The following is a 22200-nucleotide window of genomic DNA, read 5'->3' on the forward strand; positions in this document are numbered from 1 at the left end:
TACAAGTTCGTATTTAGGGCTTTTTTCCTCGGCCCTATTGTGTAAAAGCCCATTTAGTAAGCCTATCGGTAATTGGGCCGAAAGACTTCTTAAATTTTAAAAAAATAAATAAAAAAAACACACAACTCGCAAACAAGAATGTATTTAGATGTTGAATTGAATTGAGTTGAGTTGAGATGATAAAATATTGTTAAAATATTATTTTTTTAATATTATTATTATTTTAGAATTTGAAAAAATTAAATTGTTTATTATATTTTATATTAAGATTTGAAAAAATTGTAATAATGAGTTGAGATGAGTTTAGGTGAGTTGAAGTTCCAAACGAAACCTAAAGAGTGTAGGATGAGTTAAAGAAATGAGCAATGTCATATGAGTTTGTTACTCATAGTTCCCACATATAGAATACATCACACTTATTTTTATTTTATTCTTTTTAAAATAAATGAAATCTTCCAACCATCATCCATATACCACACGTTTGGTAAGAAGAAAAAATTAAAAATTAAAAAATTATATATAATGTGATGTGAAGATGATAAATATAATTTTTCATTTTATATATAGTCTTAAAGTATGTAAATTTCACATATTCACTTTTAAAAAAGTGGGATCTTCTATTAAAAAAATAATTTTTTTATGTAAATTTCAGATTTATGACTTTTTTTCATAAAGAGTACATGAATTTTATACATTTTAGTACTGCAAATATCATTTCTTAAAGGATTAAGACATAAACATGAGAGAGAGAGATAGAGAGAGAGAGGTGTATTGACTTTCCATTCTCATTAACGACAATCTCTTGGGGAAAATGTGCACGCAATAAAACATTTCAATTGCAGCCACAACACAATTTGCACAGCTTCCCCCATACAAGAATGAACTAAAGACTAGATTACAAAACTTTTTTCTGTCACATTTCGTTTTCCCTATCCAATATTTTTCTCTTACGGGGGAATGCCGCTTAGAAATCACCTTTCAAAAACATACCTTCCCAGCCAGTAGACAAGCAGAGTTCCCAGTGTACCCCATGTCCCCAAGAGCACTGCCCGGATTTGATTAGACGGTGATCACTGGTCTCCATAAATAATGAGATTCAAACCGTGATTTCAGTATCAGCCAATGTCAGTATACTCAGGCAAAAATGGACAATCCTCGAGACCAGAGATTAATCCTGGAACATAGAGATGCGGTACCACCTCAAAATTCTCCATTTCCATTGAAAGCTCCGTATCCATGTCAGTCGGTAAATTACTTTCCACATTGTCCTTCCCAACGTCCAGGTTGATAGGTTGAAACGGGTCAAACCTTACACTAGAATCACTTGGTACAGCTCCTGGCAACGGTTCCAGCAGTGGCTCGGCAATAAGGTGGGGTATCTCACCATGCTGCACCGTTGAGGTTCTTTTAAACTTTGATTTCGAAGGTTTCATCGAGTCAGATATGGAATGCTTGTGCTTGCCCAATGATGGTAACTTGGATACGGATCTAGCCCTGACGTCATTTATTGGGAATACAGAAGATGCCCATCCCAGGTTATCTTCAACACAAGCTTTTGCAGAAGCCCTGAATGGATGGCGTTACACTATTAGCAATCTGCAATACAATGCCTAATGATCTTGACATAATCTATCTTTTCTCATACATATATACGAGAGTGAATCAATAATCTTTCGTATAGATGACTTAAAAACCACCTCTCGAAGGTCATGCAACCAATACCACTATCAACGACCAAATCAGAAAATGCTGAATTTCAATAATTAACTCTCCACAAGAAGCAAACAACTTTTCCACCTACCCAACAACAAAATTAAATAAATGAAATGCAAATCTTTCAGTTTAAAGACCTTATAAGAAAAAATTCAGGTTAATCATGTGAAATAAAGAGGACTTGACCATAACCAGTGGTTGACAAATCCCATTCGCGAAACAAGTAAATTACATGTTTGCATCAGGCCATACCTGCAACGCTTCTCAGCCATATTTCTGAAAGCTTTTAGATGATCATCTCCAGTACCCTTGCTTACAGATGGAGGATCTTCCCCACATATTGATAAACTGATAACAGATGGCAAAGGAACCATGGAGTCCACCTTTTCTTTCTGGAATTCCAGTGTAATCTCCAATTGTTCCGTAATGGTTGACATGTCACTCCCCTGGTTGGGAAGGGAGACTCTCTCATCCGGTTGTCTATGATAGGCATCATGGAGTGCAGCTGCTAACATCTTTCTACTCTGACCTAAATTTGTGAATTTCATCCTTTCTACAGGTTCCCGCGTGGAATTCTGAGAAATCTGGCTAACAGAATAAGTAAAAAACCTTCCGCCAAAATAGAGACCATTACTGGATGACGAGAGACTCGGTCTGCAGTCAATACGTGATGTCACCTTCCAGACAGAAGAAAGCAGGGCAGTTAAGTGCTTCTGAAGGAGTAACTCTGTATCTGGCTGCTCAGCAGCAACGTCTAAAAGCAATCGAATGTTATCCTGCCACAAAAGAAAATTGATGAACAAGGTTTTCATTTTCAATCTTTATCATGGTAAATTTCCAATTATAATATTAACAAATTTATTTTAGTTGTTTCATTTGCACATAGGACCCACTTGAAAATAATACAAGTGAGGTTAACACTGCAGCAATGCATGCAGATGTGCAAAGCATTTTAGTTACCAATATGTTTGAATTTACAATGCTTACCTCCGTTACTTTGAGAAGAGCCTTTCCAGAGCCTGTACTGCTGACCTTTTCGGTATTAGGATTGTCGGGTGCAGACAAAACATATCTCTGGATGAGTTCTCTAAACCTCTCACAACAATGGACAGGATGGCGATATCTTCCCCTGTAAGACCCACCAGCAGTCATCCCATACAAAGTTTCACTAACCAAGCTCCAATGAGGGCCATATTCATGTACCACAGCACATAATATTGCATCCTCCTGTGGCAACCAAAAATCAGGAGATGGAACACACTCTCTCGACCAAATATTTGCCTTCTTTAGTTTCTCTGGTTTTATCGTTATGACCCGCTTTACTGGCATGGTAGTAATGGATACTTTTCCTCCCATCCTACTCCTGCTTGCTGGTTTTTGCTCAATATCAGGCAAACTATCACATGGTCTTGAATATAAACGTTCATCATGCCGCATACCTGACAATTTGGAATCTAAATCTGAAGGACATTGTTCAGTGGGAGGCTTCTTGAGTTTCTTAGACTTCTTTTTCAACATCTTTCCTTCTTCAACATTCAAAGCAGATTCGGCGTTCTTACGTTTTTTCCACACAAGTGATGGTGAAACAATTTCTGAAGAGGTGACCACCTCATGACAAATAATCTCATCATCCATTGATATAGGTTCTGATGATGTCTCTTCTTCCGCAGGCTTCAGTTCAGACGCTAAAGATCCCTTCTTCAGAGACTTGAACTTGGCTTTCTTTGGCTTCTTTTTTGACTTGATTTTGGGATCACCTGGCATTTCATTCCTGTTAATCGAACTAGATTAGTCACTGAACATTGAATCCCCAGACATAATATGGGTCGACATACATATTCATTAAATATATCATGATACATACATGTCTGAAGATATACTCTTTACTTTATAGCATAGATAAGATACTGCAACTGCAACTGCAAGATTAAAAATGATCAAACATTCCTGCATTATTTATCAAGGAGAATGCTGTGACACGCACCAGTCCCCCGTGCTGGAACTCTCTCTCTCTCTCTCTCTCTCTCTCTCTCTCTCTGTGTTTAAGTTACTAACCCTGTGGGTGTTGAGTCCATGACCTCACCCTCAGTTCCATTTTATGGTGATGGAGGTGCCATTTGATATCACCTATTGACACAAATTCTTTTTGGTATGGATTATGTAACATGCTGGATTCTGTGGCTCTTGCATATGTCATGTGTACTTGGGCTATTCCTATCTATATCATCAATAAAAAATCTTGTATTAGTAATAAAAAATAACACACCAGATTCTGTGTAGGAAGGTGGCGAATGGGATCCTATAAGCTTAGGAAAGAGAAGTTATTGCCCTTTATAATGAATTTTAAGGGCTCCAATTGTAACCTTTATTAGCCCCCTTTGGAGTACAGGCCTGAATGTGGCTTGGGCTTTCCTTGAATCTTTACAAATTAATAATCAGTTAACAGGGCGAAGGATTTGGCAGAATAAGGCACCTCCCAAGGCGGCATTCTTTACTTGGACAGTGTCCCTGGGTAAGATTTTGACAACAGATAACCTGAGGAAGCGAATGGTGATTATACTAGATTCGTGCTGCATGTGTAAGAAATCTGGTGAGACTATGGAACACCTCTTACTACATTGTGAGATTGCTAGAGTGCTGTGGAATGAAGTGTTTGGCCGAGTAGAGTTAGATTGGGTAATGCCTGCCACAATGGTTGAGTTTTTGACCAGCTGGACACATCCAGGAGGTATTCCACAAATCAAAGCCATGTGGAATATGATACCTATCTGTATTATGTGGTGCCTGTGACATGAGCGAAACCACCGGATGTTTGAAGACAATGAGCGTTCATTAGCGGAACTTAGATCTATATTTTTTAGAACTCTATTCCTATGGGCCATAGCTGTAGACTTTAATGGCCTTAATTTTCATGACTTTCTTGTTTTCATTGCTACGACCTAGATAGGTCTTATCTCTATACCATCTTGTGTATTTGGGTTATGCCTATCATCGTTAATACAATCATTTACTTATAAAAAAATAAATAAAGAAAATCACTACATTATACTCAACAATTAAAAAAAAAAATTGTCAAATGACTTGCCTAGTGGGGATTATTTTGTGCTCAAAGAATAGTTTTTAATTTAAGTCAACAAGTCATATGACTTGTCATTGTGTCCAACATCAAGACCTTTGCCGTCCCTATTATGAAGACAACTGTTAATTTCTAACAGACAATCTTTCTTTTTTAATTAGTTCTATGAGACAAACATCGAGCACAAACCATCATATACTGAAATGACATTTTTTTTTTATCTGACATCAACATTCTAATGTTAAGATGGCTTGTGAGAACCATAATCGGTCCCAAACCTCTGGTTAAGTACAAGCAACACTACAGTCAACTCCAACATATTTCCATCACAATAACAAGCAAGGTCTTCAGGAAGATGATGTAATGCCAGTCCAACAAACTATCTTATTGTTATTATTTTTTGAAATATTCTATTTTATTGGGCTTGTGAGTTCCCGTCATTCAATTATCTATAGAGCTGGAAAGAAATTTTTAACGACAAAAGGCCAATTCATCCACCATTTAAGCTAATATGATTCTAGAAGTTTTATGGAAGAAATAAGTAACTATGAATTTGTCTGCATATCATTCTATGGGGAGATCATAGTGTTTTCTTACTTCGTAGAATCACATTTGTCATCCTCCGCATCTTCCTTCTCTTTAGCTTCACATTCCAGCTCTGCCATTAACTATCAAAATAAGTGTATATTAGTAAAGAGATGATGCACCCACAGAAAAGAACGCAGCAAAAAGTTGATAATATGAACCTGGTGTTGAGCCAAGGCCTCAACTTGCTGCCGATAAGCCTCAGTAGCAAAATCAGAATCCCACCCTAACACAAGTAGAGAACCCTCAAGTTTAGTCTCACCATACAAACCATGCAAATTTGGATGGAACTACTGAGTTAATAAATATGGCATGACATCATAGAAAAATAGGTTCAATATGGTTATGAAATTCTTTAGACACCGTTCATATTATTTTACAACTAAACAACAGTACCGAGTTCTATATCACCTAGAATCTGTTGAGAGAGGAAAGAGTGAGAAGGGGGGGGGGGGGGGGGGGCAAGACATGCACTCAATTTCTTACGGTTGGATAGCATATCTCATGGTGGCATTATTTGAAAATCAACTCAAAAATAATAACCCTCTAACAAGTAAGGGCAGATCAAAGGTACTTTTTTGTAAGGTACTTACTCTCATATACGAGGGGTTCCTCATCTTCATCAATCTCAGCTTCCATTTCTTCCTTGTACCTCTCAAGGCGGTCCAATTCCCATTCTGTCTCCTCAAACCTAGCTTGAGATTCTACTGCAGCCTTGTCTATAATGGGATCCCAAAATTCTAGAAAACGAATTGCATATCGATCTATTGGACGTAGCTGATTCTCAAAGGACGAGATTGCTTGTCCAGCAGCTGCTGCTGCTGCTGCCATTTGTTTGACATCAGCCAGCATGTCAACATCATCTTCTTTACTAGTAAGAGCAGGAGTTCTCTCTTCGCTAGGATTACTCCCATTTAATGTCACCCCAGTTTCTTTATTTGATGTTGTGATCCAGCCACCCAGATCTACAGGCTCATCAACCTTCAGATCATCTTCATTTACAAAATCATCATCTTCCAACCTTCCAATGGCTTCTTCTGTAAACTCCTGGTTGTCCACGGCTTCTTCTTCTTCAACTTTCTTCAATGCCATGTAATCTGCTTCATCCTCAGCACATTTCAAAGCAGCTTCCACATCCGCATTAGATACAGAAACCTCATTTCCATTGTTGTTATTCTTTTCCTTTTGCAAATTCTTGATGGTAGGTGATCGATGACCGGAGAAAAGTTCCATAGGATCAAGCTTTTTGAAGAACTCAGTGTTGTACCCTCCACTTTGTATTACAAGATCATCGAGTGCACGTTTTTTATTTGCTTTCTTTAAAATATTTTCTTCAATTGTGAGCTCACTGATTAATCGATAAATATGAACTTCACGTGTCTGTCCAATCCGGTGGCATCGATCCTGGGCCTGTTGATCCATTGCAGGATTCCAGTCACTGTCATAAAAGATAACAGTATCTGCCCCAATTAGGTTGATACCAACACCCCCACTACGAGTTGACAAGATGAAAAGAAAGATTTTTGGATTTGTATTAAAGCGTTGCAATAAGGTCTGTCTCTCCTCTGGCTGAGTGGATCCATCTAAACGCATGTAAGTGTAACCATACAAATTAATGAAAGCTTCCAAGATATCGAGCATCTTCGTCATTTGGGTGAATATTAATGCTCGATGACCTTCTGATTTTAATTTCCTGAGCAAAATTGCAAGCTCCTGCAATTTACCACAGTCAAACTGTATAAGTCGCCTGTCTGGGAAATATACTTGACTCCGGACAACTGCAGGTCTTATAGGTAATAGAAGGGGTGATAAAATTTCTGAAAGTTTCTGCTTATTAGTTGGGTGCAGAAGCACAGATGTCCCCGATTTACTGCACCAAGAAACGGGTGGCGGGGCTCGTGCAGCTGGTATTGCAAACATGAAACTTTCAACAAGGTCCAACATTCTCTGGAAGCGTTCCACTGGTGAGAGGACAATGTCAGCGACCTTTGAGGAGTAAATGTAGGATAAAGGGTTGGCCTTCAGACGATTAATATCATAAACAGGATGCTCTATTGTTACAATTTCCCTTAGTGTCCTTGAGTACATGGGTTTCTTCTCGCACCTCAAGGAATTCCACCACGCAATAGCAGCAGCCCGTTCCTTTGCTTCTCTCAGTCTCTCCTCCATGATTGCCTTATGGATCTCTTCAAAAAAATTGGTTCCATGCAACCTTTTTTTATGTTTAAATCCAGACCCACTTTCTTCTACATTGTACAAGTCGACGCGCTCCTTGATTAAACTTGAGGGGGTAGCAATGGCCTTCAATTCATCACCCTCCCAAGAAGTCATCCTAAAATCAAGATGAGTAAATAAAAATCCCAAACCCCTAAGGTCTACATTAGAAAACGGGTCGGGTGAAAGCATCAAACAAATAGAAGAACTCAATTGGATGTCAATACCACCCATATCAAAAGAACTGACAATTGGACGACCCTCAAATAAATCAGGATGATTGCAAACTTTGCGAAGTTGCATGATAACACTGATCATCCCAAAAAAGTTTGCACTGGCAAGAGTAGCTTGTGTTTCTGTGCTAGCAATAAAGTCTTCATACAAGTTACGCTGCCTCTTTGAAAGTCTACAGTAAATGACATGTTCATGTTTCATAGGCAGCTGCTTCTCCACATCTCGTTTCAACCGACGAAGTATGAAAGGACGGAGGACATTATGAAGACGATCGACAACTTCTTTATTTACTTTCTCCTGTCCCTCAACCATTCCTGATATTGGATTACTGAACCAATCCTTGAATTCCTGATGAGATTGAAAGACGTGGGGCATCAGAAAATGCATTAGAGACCAGAGTTCCATGAGATCATTCTGCAGTGGTGTCCCAGTTAATAAAATACGTCGTTTTGAATTGAAGTTCAAAAGAGTTTGCCATCTTTGTGACTTCCAGTTTTTAATCAGATGGGCTTCATCTAAAATCAAATATTTCCACTTCTTTCGCTTGAAAACTTTTGAATCTTGAATAACCAGTCTGTACGTGGTTATGCATACATGAAACGAATTTGGTTTCAACCAGCCTTGCCTCTTATATTTTCTCTCTTTTGCACTTCCAAAATAAGTTAAAATCTTAAAAGCAGGACACCATTTCAGAAACTCAGTCTCCCAATTGAGCATAACACTTGTGGGGACAACAATGAGATGAGGGCCCCATATTCCCTTTTCAATTGCTAGGTGTGCAAGAAGGGAGATTGTCATAATCGTCTTTCCAAGCCCCATTTCATCAGCTAGAATCCCATTCAGTCTTTTCTCATACATTGTAACAAGCCAATCCAAGCCAATATGTTGATACTCACGAAGAGGATGCCTCAGAAGAAATGGGAACTTAGTGCGCACTTTGGTTGTGGAAAAGGTATTCCCTGTGGGTTGTGCTGATCTTGCAGCTGCAGCTGCATCGGCAATTTTATTCTCACTATCCCTTCCTTCTGTTTTTTCAAGGGATCCTGCTTCCTGCTCTTCTACAGGAGAATGCACAACTGGCTGATAATCACCAGTTTTCACATCTTCATCCATATTAATGGCCTGCTGCTTAAGTTCAATGCCTTCATGAGCTGGAGAATCCCCGAGATTGTCTGATAAAGCAGATGCATCATTGGATTCATCATCTGTAACTTCTTCGTCATCAAATCCCTATTAAACAGATGTTGAAAATAGAATTTTAAAAAAATCATAGCACAATACGAACCACCTGAGAAATAAGCAGAAGCAAAACCTACCTTTTTATACCTTGCAAGCAATTCTTCCACAGGTATTTCACTCTCCTTTTGCAGTAATGCAATCTACAAAATAGCCACTTTGTTCAGAATGATAAATTATGAGGAGAAACCAAAACCAGTAAAATTCAACACGCTAAACAAACATCTTAAGGATAAACAAGTAAAGAACCATGAAATTTGAACCTAGGATATAGAAAGTTTTCAGGCAAGGAATAGCTTGTCTTGCTCTTTACCTCATCCATGGGATTGCTTGAATCTGCTTTTGCCAGTTCCTCCTCCTGCGACAAGGTTGCCTCATCATCCTGGACATATAAGTCAAACTAGAAGTTGGCATGACCATTGGAAATAACAAGTATAAACTTATGTCACACCTGATCATTCATTCAACTTAATTCTGACTAATTAAGCACAACCACATATTACAAGACCAGTACATTTACTCAAAAATATCAGGAAAAATATTCTACATGATTCAGTAATAATAAAATTCCTCCAACTTACATCCCCTTAAATTGCAATCCTTAAAGGCATTATCAAATGCTAAACAACTGGAGCTTTAAAGCATAAAAGCCTCGTCTGTTCTTTAAAGCATAAAAAACTCCCATCTCGAAGGAAAAAAAAAATCCCAAACCTCCTTATTCAACAACTTGCAAATGACGAAAACACATCCATTTACTTGATGTCATGTTGTTTAAGCTTGACTCTGCACCTTTGATCAAGTAACATGCTATAGCACATGCACATATAACTTTATTGAATACTGAGTAAAGGAGAATATTCAATTGAGATAACTTAAAAATAACTATCGAGTGCAGAGAATTCTTTAAAGCTTTTCTAGCATCTTGCACACTTCACTTTATGTAATACCTTTAATAAAATCATAATGATGAAAATAGCATGCCTCCTTTACACTATAAGACACCAGAGGAAAAAGGGGAAAGAATTAAAAAAATAAAAAACAGCTTTGTTTATTTGATACCTTTTCTTCCCCAGCAGCAAGAACAAAGTCAACATCTTCCTACATAATTTGAGATACAGATCAGTAAAATAGCTTATATAAAAACTCATTACTAATTTCTGAAATATTAATATCGAAAAAACTAAATAAAAGAACACGTAATAGTACCTGTTCATCATGAAAATCATATAGAAAATGATCTTTGGCCAATTCCCCAGAAACTTCTAATGGATCAGTAGCTTGACATGTTTCAGTTTCTAACAAATATTTTTCTGAAACGGATAACCCATCATTACTTTCAACCTGTAATTAGAAAACACGTGCGACATTGAGATCTTATCTTGCTCAGCAATTCACCAATCAACACCACAAACACATACAACTTACACAATGACGACCAGTGGCTATGGCATCAATCTCATTGACAGCAGAAAGATTATTTCCTTTGCCTGCAGCATATTCAGACCCCCCAGCCCCACAACCACATTAGAGAAATCACATATTTCAGAAGATAGACGGAATAATTAACTGCTTCTTACCCTTTCCATGATCTTCCCACATGGGTGTTGGTTCAGACTCATCTCCATCCATTTCTGGAGTACTTTCTCTGCTAAGTGGTTCAGCTGCATCTTCACCATTTTCTGGACTACTTTCTCTGCTCACTGAACATGCTCATGTTGATTATATATATTTTTTTTTAACAAATACAAAATGTAATGCATCCCCTTAGCCAATGCGAGAGAGATAGAGCAAGAGAGATCCTACCACAACTGATTTTTTGCCACATCATTCATTTACATGGTATATCTAAATTATTTATATTGTATGAAAGGTACATAACAGGGAGGATAGAGCAAAAACAGTAGCGCAATGCAAACGCCAAGTCCATGAGTTTGTGTGACAAACCCAAAACTAGGCACCCAACACAAAGGCTCAACCATCTGAAACTCTTGCAATCCTGGGTGTCTAAAGCATGCACAGCAGTCCATCTTTACACACAAGATCATTTGTTATTTAGCTTGGGAGGATTAGGATATGGGAGGCTGTGGGAACTGGAAGGCAAGTCAGATACTGCTCGGTTTGCTTTTGCATGGAAGAAAGTAGGTCTGCTTAAAACTGGCGGTCCCTCTCTTAGAAAACCCAATCAGACTGTTAAGAAAAACAAAAAATTCAGTCATGATGATAGTTCACCTTTCTTCATGGTATAACGTTTGAGTAGCTCCTCAAGTGGAAGATCCACTTCATTGCGCAAAGCTGCCAATTCTTCTTTTCTTTCTTCTTCAGTTATGAGGGCTTCATCTTCCTCAATTGTCTGCTCATCATCTTCCTAAAACAGAAACAATGTGTAGGAAACAATTCTAAGCATGTAAAAACTAGAGCACAAAATAAACACAGATCATAAGATATCAAGGATACAAATCCAAGGAAAACCACGTAAGGTTAAAAAATGCTACTGTATCTAATCTTCAAGATTACAAGTGAATAGGAGGTTATAATCCAGACTTGTGATCAAGCAAAGCTCTATATTTAAGACCTTACCATTGCAGGTAGCGTCTCAAACAACATCAAAATTTGAAATATTAACCACACAAAATGAAATCTGACGTGAAAGCCTGCAACCATAAATTCTAGTTTGAAAAGGGGGCTAAATGTTTTGGGTCCTTATTTTGGTCAATGTCTATTAGCTTTTTTTACACCTTTTTCAGCAAGGTGTCATTTAATATTATGCAAGTATCTGCAACAGGAAATTATTGTTCCTTTGGCAGCTTCATTAAACAGCCAGATACCAGGAAGATAAAAACCACAGCTGAACTTTGTTAGTCTGCAGTACATTCCGTTCCTATATTTTCACACCTTCTTTCCAATAAAGGCTTGAGATTATATACAAAACAGATGGAAAATTATCTTACCATTTAACTCCTCTAAGAAGACAAAAAATGTACTTCTAAGTATATTCCTTGTAAAGAAAAAATATGATATATATCTGTCCTATTATTCTTTCAGTTTTTGGATAGCAACAAGTATGCATAAGTGGCAAAGGCACAAGACTTCCCAACAATAATTTGCATATTAGGATCATATACCCCTTAATGAAAAAAAAAACTCTAAAATATTAAAATCAGATCTACAAGTGATAGTGAAGAGACAATAAAAGCCTACCGACTCGTCTTCAGATTGTGTACCGTAATCTTCATCCATATCCGCAGTACTTGACTTAGATTCTGTCAGATTGTGTAAATATATTGTCAATAAAAAAAATGTCATCATTTTGAGGTTATCAGGTAAATAACAACTAAACCAGATTCCTACTCACCAAAATTAAATTCTGGAGATTCATTACCATCATTTTCATCCACTTCTTTGTATTTAATACTCAGTTGATCTTGTGTAGTACATTGTTGCACTGGTTTATTAGTATCAACGAGATTTTCTGCTAACATTGTTGAGTACCTAAATATCCAACACAATAATGTCATTTCACTTAACCTGTGGACGCATAACAAGAACTTCTCACAATCCAATACATAACAAAGAATTAAGGCAGTTCATCGAACAAAAACAATGAGAGAAATAATTCTACCTCTCGGTTTGGCCCAAAAGAAACTCAAGTTGCTTATCAAGTGCCTTTTTCTTCTTCTCATCAAGCTCCATCTGATGCTTGTAAAGCACCTGGAATTACAAGATCTTTTTTAAATATGAACAAAGAGGACTCAGAAGAAATTACAGAGGGGTTAAATAAGCTTTTGAGAATAGATAACTATTTTGATAAGTTATTTGAATAAATATCATCGATAAACTAACCAGTTTTTCTATTTTCATCCAGAATTTCTTCACGTCCTTTGAGATATTAAGTGCAACTTTTCTTAACCGCTGCTCCTCTTCCTGTTAAAATTTTTAGTTATTCTGATATACTCATAATCATCATATCACCGTGTTGAACAAAACGAAATAATTCTGTCTACTACTGGTGATGCAATAAAAGATTCATTAACACAAGGAAGCAAAAAACCTAACCTTCATTTTCTTTTCTCCCCTAGTAGCCTGATCTACGGTGCCCCTGCTCGCTCTTAAAGCAACCTTCTTTGCTTGAGCCAATTTCCATTTTCTCTCTGACTCGAAGTCCTGCTAACAACCAATTGAATGAGCATGGAAGCAGTGAAACAAATATCTCATGAACTCCACTAAACGGGCACAGCAAAAAATGAGTATAGCCAAAAGATTTCGTACATCATAGAAGATAAAAGCTTTGAGGAACTTGTTAATTACCTTTGATAACCAAACCATCTCTTCTAAAACATGATCCCAATGAGTTTTTCGGCGTAGAGGTTCTCTGGGAGCTTCAAGTGCCTGATATAAACAACTTGAGTCATGGTGACAAAATTTGGAAGAGAAAATCACAGCAGAACTTTTTTTTTTTATAGGTAAAAGAATAAAGCAGAACATTCAAATTACTGACAATTCTCAGCACCCACAATGTTATCATTACAAAGGAGTAGCAGACCACTAATTCCTTAATCCAATTTTGCTTTTTAGCGTGATAATTAAGCCTTTTTCAGTACTTGCTCTTCTTTTTTCTAACTTTTCAGTTGCACAATCAACATGTTATTTTGGTCGTCTTCAACAGCTTAACTAAGTTTACCTAGGTTCTGAACTGTGCACGTAAGTTGAAGTTAAAGTCAACATCACGAAGTTTGACTTACAAAAGAAAAAGAGTAAACTAGTTCGATTAAATACAATGTGCTTACACTAGATTTTTAGCTAATATACACTATAGCTTCAGATCACAACTGTAAATTCGTCATGTATGCTGATTTAAACAACATGTAGCTTCCTATCCATAACAGATAGCAGTATGCAGTTCAATTTATCTCGAAATGTCGTTTACACATTGTGGAAAATTCATTTAAAGATAATAAAATATAAGTATGAAAGTAAGATCAAACAACGTATTCTGTAGATTTCAGGAACTCCACGAAGGCAACAGAAAAAAGTAAGACACAGCAAAAAGAAGATAGAAAAAAAAAAGGCTTAATTAATAAGGGCTTCAGTGGAACACGGAACTTTTGTTTTCTCTCTCTCTCTTTTCTCTCCGTACACCTTGTGTTTTTAGTTTCATTCTTTTCTGGTTTGCTATCCTATGCATTGATTCCGATGGTGCCTTCCGGCGTTTGATGGTGCATTTGAAGACTATTTTTTACTGGTAAAATATGTCTTTCATAAAAGGGATTAGTATTGAATCAAAACTGTTCGAGGTGTCACGGGATGGGAGGTTCGTGATCCTTACAAAGAAGGGGTGGAAAGTGGTAAAAAAGATGATGTTGGGGTTGGGGACAGTACGTTGGTTTTACAAGGCACTGGAGGAATGCTTGAAGGGGGAGGGAAAGGGTTTCTACACTGCCCATAGGGATGGGGACAGGGGTTATATTGCTCAACGTTGCACAAACTCTAGGGGAGAATATATGGCGTTGGTGGAGTATGGTGGAGGGGGACGTTGGAACTTCATCTTCATACCAGGGGACAGGGATAGAGTGGGTTGGAAAAAACTCGTGGTGGTGCTGAAGGAAGTTGGAAATGGTGGTGGTTCGTGACTGTTTCCACCAGCCACAACTTCGCAGAACTCAAATTTCGGATCGTACAGTGATGTTCTTCAAGGTAGCAGAGAGGTGGAGAGGCCTCGAGACGTGAACTGGGCAGAGAAAGTAGGTCTGTTGAAGCAAGGTCCTGTCACTTCTTTGGGTAATGATCAATTGCGGTATGGAGGTGCAATTGGGAGAGCTAACAAATAAAGTGGGATGGCTAAAACGATGTGTTGAATCAAATGGGATGAAGGAGCTGGGCCTGGGCCAGGGATGGGAAGCTAAAGGCCAACGGGCCAGGGAGCCCATAGGTAAGGGGAAGGGAAAGAAAGTGGGCCAGGGATGGGAAGCTGAAGACCATCGGGCCAGGGATTGGGCCACGGGTCTTGAGTTTGGGCCTCAGCCCAACAAGGACCAAAAGAGAGTTGGCCCTTTTTGGAGGAAGACGAGTCATCGCTTCCAAGAGAAGGAAGCTGGCCCATCGGGGGGTGAGGTCAAGCCGCCACTCCCGGCATTGTCTCAGACAACCTCGCCGAAGGTGGGAGCCCATACAACGGAGGCGATGGCGATGGCGCTGATAGAGACCGTAACAATGTCCGATGCCCTAAAAAAGAGCGAAAACACGGCTGACGTTGAGGCAAATGTCTCGGACCTTGCACAGAAAGGTGCGACGGAGGACGGCGTTATCGTAACAGGGCCAGTTGCCCATACGGCGGAGGTGATGGCGCGTGCGGAAACTGTAACAGAGTCTTATGTCCTAAGAAAGAGCAATAACGCGGCCGTCGTTGAGGCAAATGTCTCGGATCTAGCACAGATAGGTGCGATGGAGGCTGGCGACACTTGTAACACACCAATGGGGCTGGAAGTTTGTGCGATTGAGGAGATTACTATCATTGGTGCCGTTCCCACGAGTGGGTTGCTATAGGAGTCAACCATGGGGGATGCTCAGAACCTTCCCAGGTTTGAAAGCGACCCCTTAGGCTCGTTATAAGTGGTGGCAGGTGATGTAGTGGGCCCAAACAGTGATAACCCACCCTTTCAGATAAGACATCAGAGGACTCTTTTACGAAGGAGTCAGAAGATGACAATATGCAGTTGGTCATATGTGAAGGGGAATGCATAGATAGAAGAGATGCTGAACCATTACGAGTACTCCCTCCTAGCCACAACTCTGAAATTCCAGATTGGGTTTTCAAGAAAGTGGAGGAGTTACAAGTTTGGGCTGGGGTGTCCTGTACAGGTTTTGAAGAGCAGTTTAGGGCTCTTATTATTGCCATTGAATAGAGTAAATTGAAGTCGGCTGTAAAGAGAGATAGGGAACTTAAATCTAGATTTGGCCCATAAATGCCTGCATATGCCCATTCCCACCCATCTACTACATTTTTGAATAAACAAGTCACCGAAAAAGTCCCAACGCACTCCTCCACAACTCTTTTATCCCACATCAAAAGCACCCCACCCGATGCTCCTTCCGACGCCAAGTATGACCAGCCCACATAAGAACAACCCCATAAACTACGAATAAGTTTTCGATCAACGATCCTTAACTTTGTTTCTTGAAGACACACCATATCCACCTTCCACATTCGCAACAAGGATTTTATGCGAAGGCGCTTGTTGCGATCATTAAGCCCCCGCACATTCCATGAGAGGATCTTAGGTTTCATGGACAATGGTCATCCCCCTCCCTTTCAATATCACTCATTTTCCAAGCGAGCGATCAGGGAATACTCGCCACACAATAGCCATGGAGGAGTTTTCCGAGTTCATGTTTGATTTGGATCTAATGGATCTTCCACTTGCTGGGGGTGAGTTCACATGGTCCAACAATAGGAGGTGGTCGAGATTGGATAGGTTTCTTATCTCTCCTTCTTGGGAAGCCCACTATTCGGAGTTGTATCAAAAGAGGCTGGCCCGGTGTTGCTCAGATCATTTTCCTATTATGTTAGATTGTGCAGGTATTAATAGGGGTCATCAGTATTTCAAGTTCAAAAATATGTGGTTAGCAGTGGATGGTTTTGCTGAGAAAGTTCGTCCCTGGTGGTCTTCTTATCAATTCTCGGGTACCCTTAGTTTCATCCTTGCAGGTAAGCTAAAGGCCTTAAAGAAAGACTTAAGGAGGTGGAACATGGAAGTTTTTGGCAATATTGACAACCAAAAGACTATCCTTTTGGAGGAGCTTCAGGAATTGGAGGAACAGTTGTTGTTGGGAAATGAGGTATTATTGAGGAAAAGTGTGGTGGTGACTGAATTGGAGAGGGTCTTGTTGATGGAGGAAACATCGTGGCGTAAAAAATCCAGGGCCCTTTGATTAAAAGAAGGGGATAAATGTACGAAGTTTTTTCATAGGGTGGCCAATTCTCATAGTCGCAACAACACCATTGAGACTCTTAAGGCAGGTAATCAAGTTCTCTCTTCTCCCTCTGATTTAGAAAATCACATTGTGAACTACTATGAGAATTTGCTCACGGAGCCGACTTGTTGGAGGCCAAAGCTCGATGGTTTGCCTTTTGAGTCCATTGAGATGTAGAGACCGAGTTGGTTGGAAAGACCTTTTGAAGAAGATGAGGTGCATAAGGTCATTAGAAATATGACCAAAGACAAAGCTCCAGGGCCGGATGGGTTTTCGATGGGGTTTTTCCAGCATTGTTGGGAAATTGTGAAAGGCGATGTTATGCGGGTCTTTATTGAATTCCATGCTTTCCAAAAATTTGAAAAGTGCTTCAATGCGACGTTCATAGCCCTTGTTCCGAAAAAACAGGGAGTGGTGGAAGTTGATGATTTCCGTCCCATTAGCCTAGTGAGTGGGGTGTACAAAATCATCTCGAAGGTTCTGGCTAATCGATTAAGTGTGGTAATGGAGCAAATCATTTCAAAATCTCAAAATGCCTTCGTTCGGGGGAGGCAGATACTTGACTCAGTTCTTATTGCCAATGAGTGTTTGGATCAAAGGTTAAAGGAGGGTAAATCAGGCATACTTTGTAAGCTTGATATGGAGAAAGTCTATGATCATGTAAATTGGGATTTTCTCCTTTACTTACTTGGGAGATGTGGTTTCGGGAATATGTGGATTTCATGGATTCGATACTGCACAACTACTGTGCGTTTCTTAGTGCTAGTTAATGGTACTCCGGTGGATTTCTTCAATAGTTCCCGCGGGTTGAGACAAGGGGATCCGTTGTCTCCATTTCTATTCGTAATTGTTATGGAGGCACTAGGCCGGATGCTGAAGGCAGTTGTAGATGGAGGTTTTATAGCAGGTTTTTCGGCAGGCAATGCTACTTATGGCTCTGTTATGATCTCACATCTTTTATTTGCAAATGATACACTGCTCTTTTGTGAAGCGGAGTTGGGTCAAATCCAAGCCATAAGAGCACTCTTGTTGTGCTTTGAGGCTGTGACGGGTCTCAAGGTTAACTTGGGCAAATCTGAGATGGTGGAGGTGGGTGTGGTGCCCCATATCAATATACTAGTAGAAACGTTGGGGTGTGAAGTGGGTTCTTTGCCTATGAAATATTTGGGCCTTCCTTTGGGGGCCACTTTCAAAGCTAGAGGTATTTGGGAAGGTATTATTGAGAGAGTGGAGAAACGATTGGCTGGGTGGAAACGGCTGTATCTATCGAAGGGAGGGCGACTCACATTGATCACTAGTACTTTATCTAACCTCCCAACTTATTTCCTATCTCTATTCCCGTTGCCAGCAGGGGTGGCGCATCGTATCGAGAAGTTATTCCGGGCTTTCTTGTGGGGTGGTCGAGGGAAAGAAACCAAATTCCATCTTGTTCATTGGAATAAAGTTTGTTCCCCAGTTTCGAGTGGAGGTTTGGGTTTGCGCAATTTGAGGACTTTCAATAAAGCTCTTTTGGGGAAGTGGCTATGGAGGTATTAAGAAGAAGGAGAGTCTTTGTGGAAGGAAGTTGTAGACTCTAGACATGGAAGTGCTTGGGGGGGTTGGTGCACTAATAAAGTGAGGGGGGTATGGTGTGGGTTTGTGGAGATATATAAGGGGGGGGGGGGGGGGGGGGGGATGGCAATGCTTTAAAAATAACATTAGATGTGTGGTCGGACAGGGCAACCACACCAAGTTTTGGCAGGATGTCTGGTGTGGAGAGCGGACTTTGGAGAGAGCCTTCCTAGCTCTCTATAACATTGCGGCTAATAGGGAGGCTTCGATAGCGGATCTATTTGTGTTTGCCCAAGACTCGTATCAGTGAAATATCCTATTCACTCGGGCTAACCATGATTGGGAGTTGACTACTGTTTCTGAATTTTTTAGCTTGATATACTCATTAGAAAGTTTAACGGCACAGGATGACAGGTTACAATGGAGGTGCAAGAACAGTAAGAAGTTCTCAGTCAAAACATATTATAAAATTCTGGCGTCGCAAGGTAATGTACATTTCCCGTGGAAAAGTGTTTGGAGGTCGCGAGTACCTTCCAAAGTGGCTTTCTTTGTGTGGACTGCTGCACTTGGAAAAATTCTAACCACGGATAATTTAAGGAAGAGGGGCCTCATTGTGATGGATTGGTGTTATTTGTGCAAAAAACATGGCAAATCAATGGACCTTCTATTATTGCATTGTGAGGTGACAAGAGAGTTGTGGAATAGGATATTTAGTAGAGTCGATGTTGCGTGGGTTATGCCAGCAAAGGTTGTTGACCTACTTGCTTGTTGGAAGGGTCTAAAAGGTTGTTCTCAGGTAGCAGCAGCTTGGAAAATGATCCCGTTATGCATAATGTGGTGTATTTGGATGGAAAGGAATGCACAATGTTTTGAAGATAAGGAGCGAACAATGGAGGAGCTACAGATTTTTTTTCTGCACACTTTACTCTTATGGTTTTCAGCAATTGTTCTTAATGGAATTAGTCTACAGGAGTTCTTAGCTCTAATTTAGTTTATTAAGAATGTATTTAGGTGTTTTCTATTGTATACTCCCTGTGTACATAGGCTATGCCTATCTTCATTCATATTAATGAAAATTACTTTTTACTGATAAAAAAAAAAAAAGGCTTTAGAAGGACACTGAAAAAATTACTAAGACCCATCCAAAACAAGACAGATATAGCAATTTATTTATGCTCTGAAAAGAGGTAGAAGTGAATTAATCTACAGATAAAATATTCACAAGCTAACCTTTTGACGCTTAGCTCTTGTCTCATGATCAAGCTTACACCTGGGACCTTTGGATGCCATAAGTTTATTGCAATATATATATCATTATAGAATGGCTGAAGATTGTGAATGACCTAGAACCAAACAACCCTTGCAAGTATCAGTTCAAGCACTTTTTGAAATGATGAATCCCATCAAATATAAATGTGAGAGAAAAGGAAATTAAGCATCAATATATATATATATATATATATATATTTTACAAGTGTTAAGCATCAATATATAGTCAAAGCATATTACATATGATTCTCAAAATTCATATTAATATAACACCTAGATATGAAAATACCCATTTTGAGAAGACTGCAATTTATTCAATAGCTTCAGTGGAGTTTCATGGATTAAGTCACATCTAGAGTTGTCGATACTTGGTGGAACTATCTCAAGCTAGAGCTGCATTTTCAAGAGCATCTGGTAAATTAACACGAATTACGAATGCTCAAAAGGTGTTATGCGTCCATATATAGCCCAAGGATTCACATCCTCCTAGAAAACCGGCTTGCTAGGTGGAGGTGCCCCCAAGTTTATATGCACACATCATTTGACTCCTAACCAATGTAGGACCATAACATACCTGCACCCTTCAAGACCAACGCCCACATTGGTTGAGCACTATGGGAGGCTTTCATGAGGCTGGGGCAACATGGCCCGTCCCACTGGATCCATAGCTAGCCACTCCGCAAGCCCAGCCCGTTAGGCAAGGAAGCATGGGAGCCCACAACCTGGCTCTAATACCATTTGTTATGTGTCTATATATGGCCAAGGATTCACATCCTAGAAAACCGGCTTGCTAGGTGGAGGTGCCCCCAAGCTTATATGCACACATACCATTTGACTCCTAACCAATGTGGGAACATAACAAAAGGGGCATATGACACAATATGCAGCTTGTGCCTGGCTCTCTCATCATCATGCAAACCACAGGTTGAAAAGAGCAAGATGAAACCCGATTATTAAAGCTTCGTTTGGTTACCAAACTCACCTCAACTCATCTCAACTCATCATTACAACTTTTTCAAATCCCAATATAAAATATAATAAACAATTCAATTTTTTCAAATTTCAAAACAATAATAATATTAAAAAATAATATTCTAATAATATTTTATCATCACAACTCAACTCAACTCAACTCACTTCAACATCCACACACACCCTAAATGAGAAATCGATAGCTATTTTCAAATTTTGCTTAAGCTGCTCCAACAATATTTCAAAAAAGAAATCTCGAGATGGTTGCATAAATGCACCTTAAAATGCTCCAAACCAAGAGTAGTTGACATGGTTGCAAAAAGCTATTTAAGGAAAAAAACAATTCTCATGCTATGTTTGGTTATAATAAAACTTTATTATATAAACGAGAAAGTGAGAGGTGTTTTGCTTCTTCATCCCAGAAACAGAGAGAGAGAGAGAGAGAGAGAGAGCTAACTGAACCAAACAGAAACAGCTGTACTAAGCTCAGCGAGTGGAGACGATTTTCGTACGTTCCAAAAAATAAGAAAAGAAAAAAAAAACAAATTTCGAAAATGTCATCTTTATGTCTCGCGACTTTCTCAGAAACCAAACACAGAAAAATCCATAACCTGACCTGGTAGAAGCTGCGATGGTGTGCTTTTTCACTTTCAACTCCACCCAGTTCTCACCGATCTTTCACGAGAAAATTCATAGGCCATCGGTGGTGCCCGTCATCGTTGGGTCCCAGTTGTCGGGGTTTTCAGGCGGGTTTAAGCGGAGGCAAGTTCCTACGAGCAAACCCACAAGCAGCACCCCCCCAACCCGGATCCAAAAATAAAAAAATGAAAAATAAAAGAGTAAAAACTGTGAAAATCTTTTGCTTTCCCAGAAATATAATTTCTTTTCTTTTCTTTTCTTTTTCACTGGGAATTGTGGATAAAATCCGATCTATCTAATGACAAGGCCGGTGTTTACGGATATACGAATTATGATCAGTACCTTCGCTGCGAATGAATCGCAGTGAAAAAGAAATTTCAGCATGAGATTGCGTTTCGGAATTGTAGCACTACAATTGAAACGTCGCCGTCTAGTTATGTGCTGTATGATCTTAAAAAAATGTTACTTTGTCCGCTCATTTTAACACATCTTGCATTTTAATTTTTTTACTTAATAGTTAAGAAAGTAATTATTAATTTATTGATATTTTTTTTATATTTTTTAAAAAATTTTTAAATAATAAAAAATCTGAATAAAAAATTAAAGATAAAAAATAAAAAATATGTTTCAATGGTGCAATCTGAGCGGTAAAGTAGCATCACTCATCATCTTATATTGATGATTATAAAGCCTAAAAAATAGAGTAAAAACTGGATTAGGATAGGAAGAATCATTATTTTCTT

The 22200-nt window shown here is 39.1% G+C and overlaps 1 protein-coding gene across 3 annotated transcripts; it reads right to left on the reverse strand.

Annotated features, from left to right (window-relative positions):
* Window positions 1-767: 767 nt before the first annotated feature.
* LOC121268336 (protein PHOTOPERIOD-INDEPENDENT EARLY FLOWERING 1-like) lies at window positions 768-21801 on the reverse strand. Of its 3 annotated transcripts, XM_041172559.1 has the most exons (22): window positions 21435-21801; window positions 19808-19920; window positions 13364-13444; window positions 13112-13219; window positions 12899-12979; window positions 12678-12766; window positions 12502-12547; window positions 12411-12453; window positions 12257-12297; window positions 11288-11423; window positions 10636-10758; window positions 10484-10545; window positions 10265-10399; window positions 10118-10156; window positions 9372-9440; window positions 9139-9201; window positions 5968-9052; window positions 5536-5600; window positions 5387-5457; window positions 2701-3484; window positions 1966-2489; window positions 768-1566 (listed from the first exon to the last, which is right to left on the reverse strand). In XM_041172559.1, exons 2-22 carry the CDS (start codon window positions 19865-19867, stop codon window positions 1116-1118), a joined length of 6156 nt encoding a protein of 2051 aa, XP_041028493.1. In that variant the 5' UTR covers window positions 19868-19920; window positions 21435-21801; the 3' UTR covers window positions 768-1115. The 3 variants fall into 3 exon arrangements, with proteins under 3 accessions (XP_041028493.1, XP_041028490.1, XP_041028492.1); XM_041172556.1 differs by having other exon boundaries at window positions 12411-12547; XM_041172558.1 differs by having other exon boundaries at window positions 12257-12318; window positions 12438-12547; window positions 21435-21800.
* Between the last annotated feature and the right edge of the window lie 399 nt (window positions 21802-22200).

Source organism: Juglans microcarpa x Juglans regia, chromosome 5S, assembly GCF_004785595.1.
Source record: "Juglans microcarpa x Juglans regia isolate MS1-56 chromosome 5S, Jm3101_v1.0, whole genome shotgun sequence".
Taxonomy (NCBI): Eukaryota; Viridiplantae; Streptophyta; class Magnoliopsida; order Fagales; family Juglandaceae; genus Juglans; species Juglans microcarpa x Juglans regia.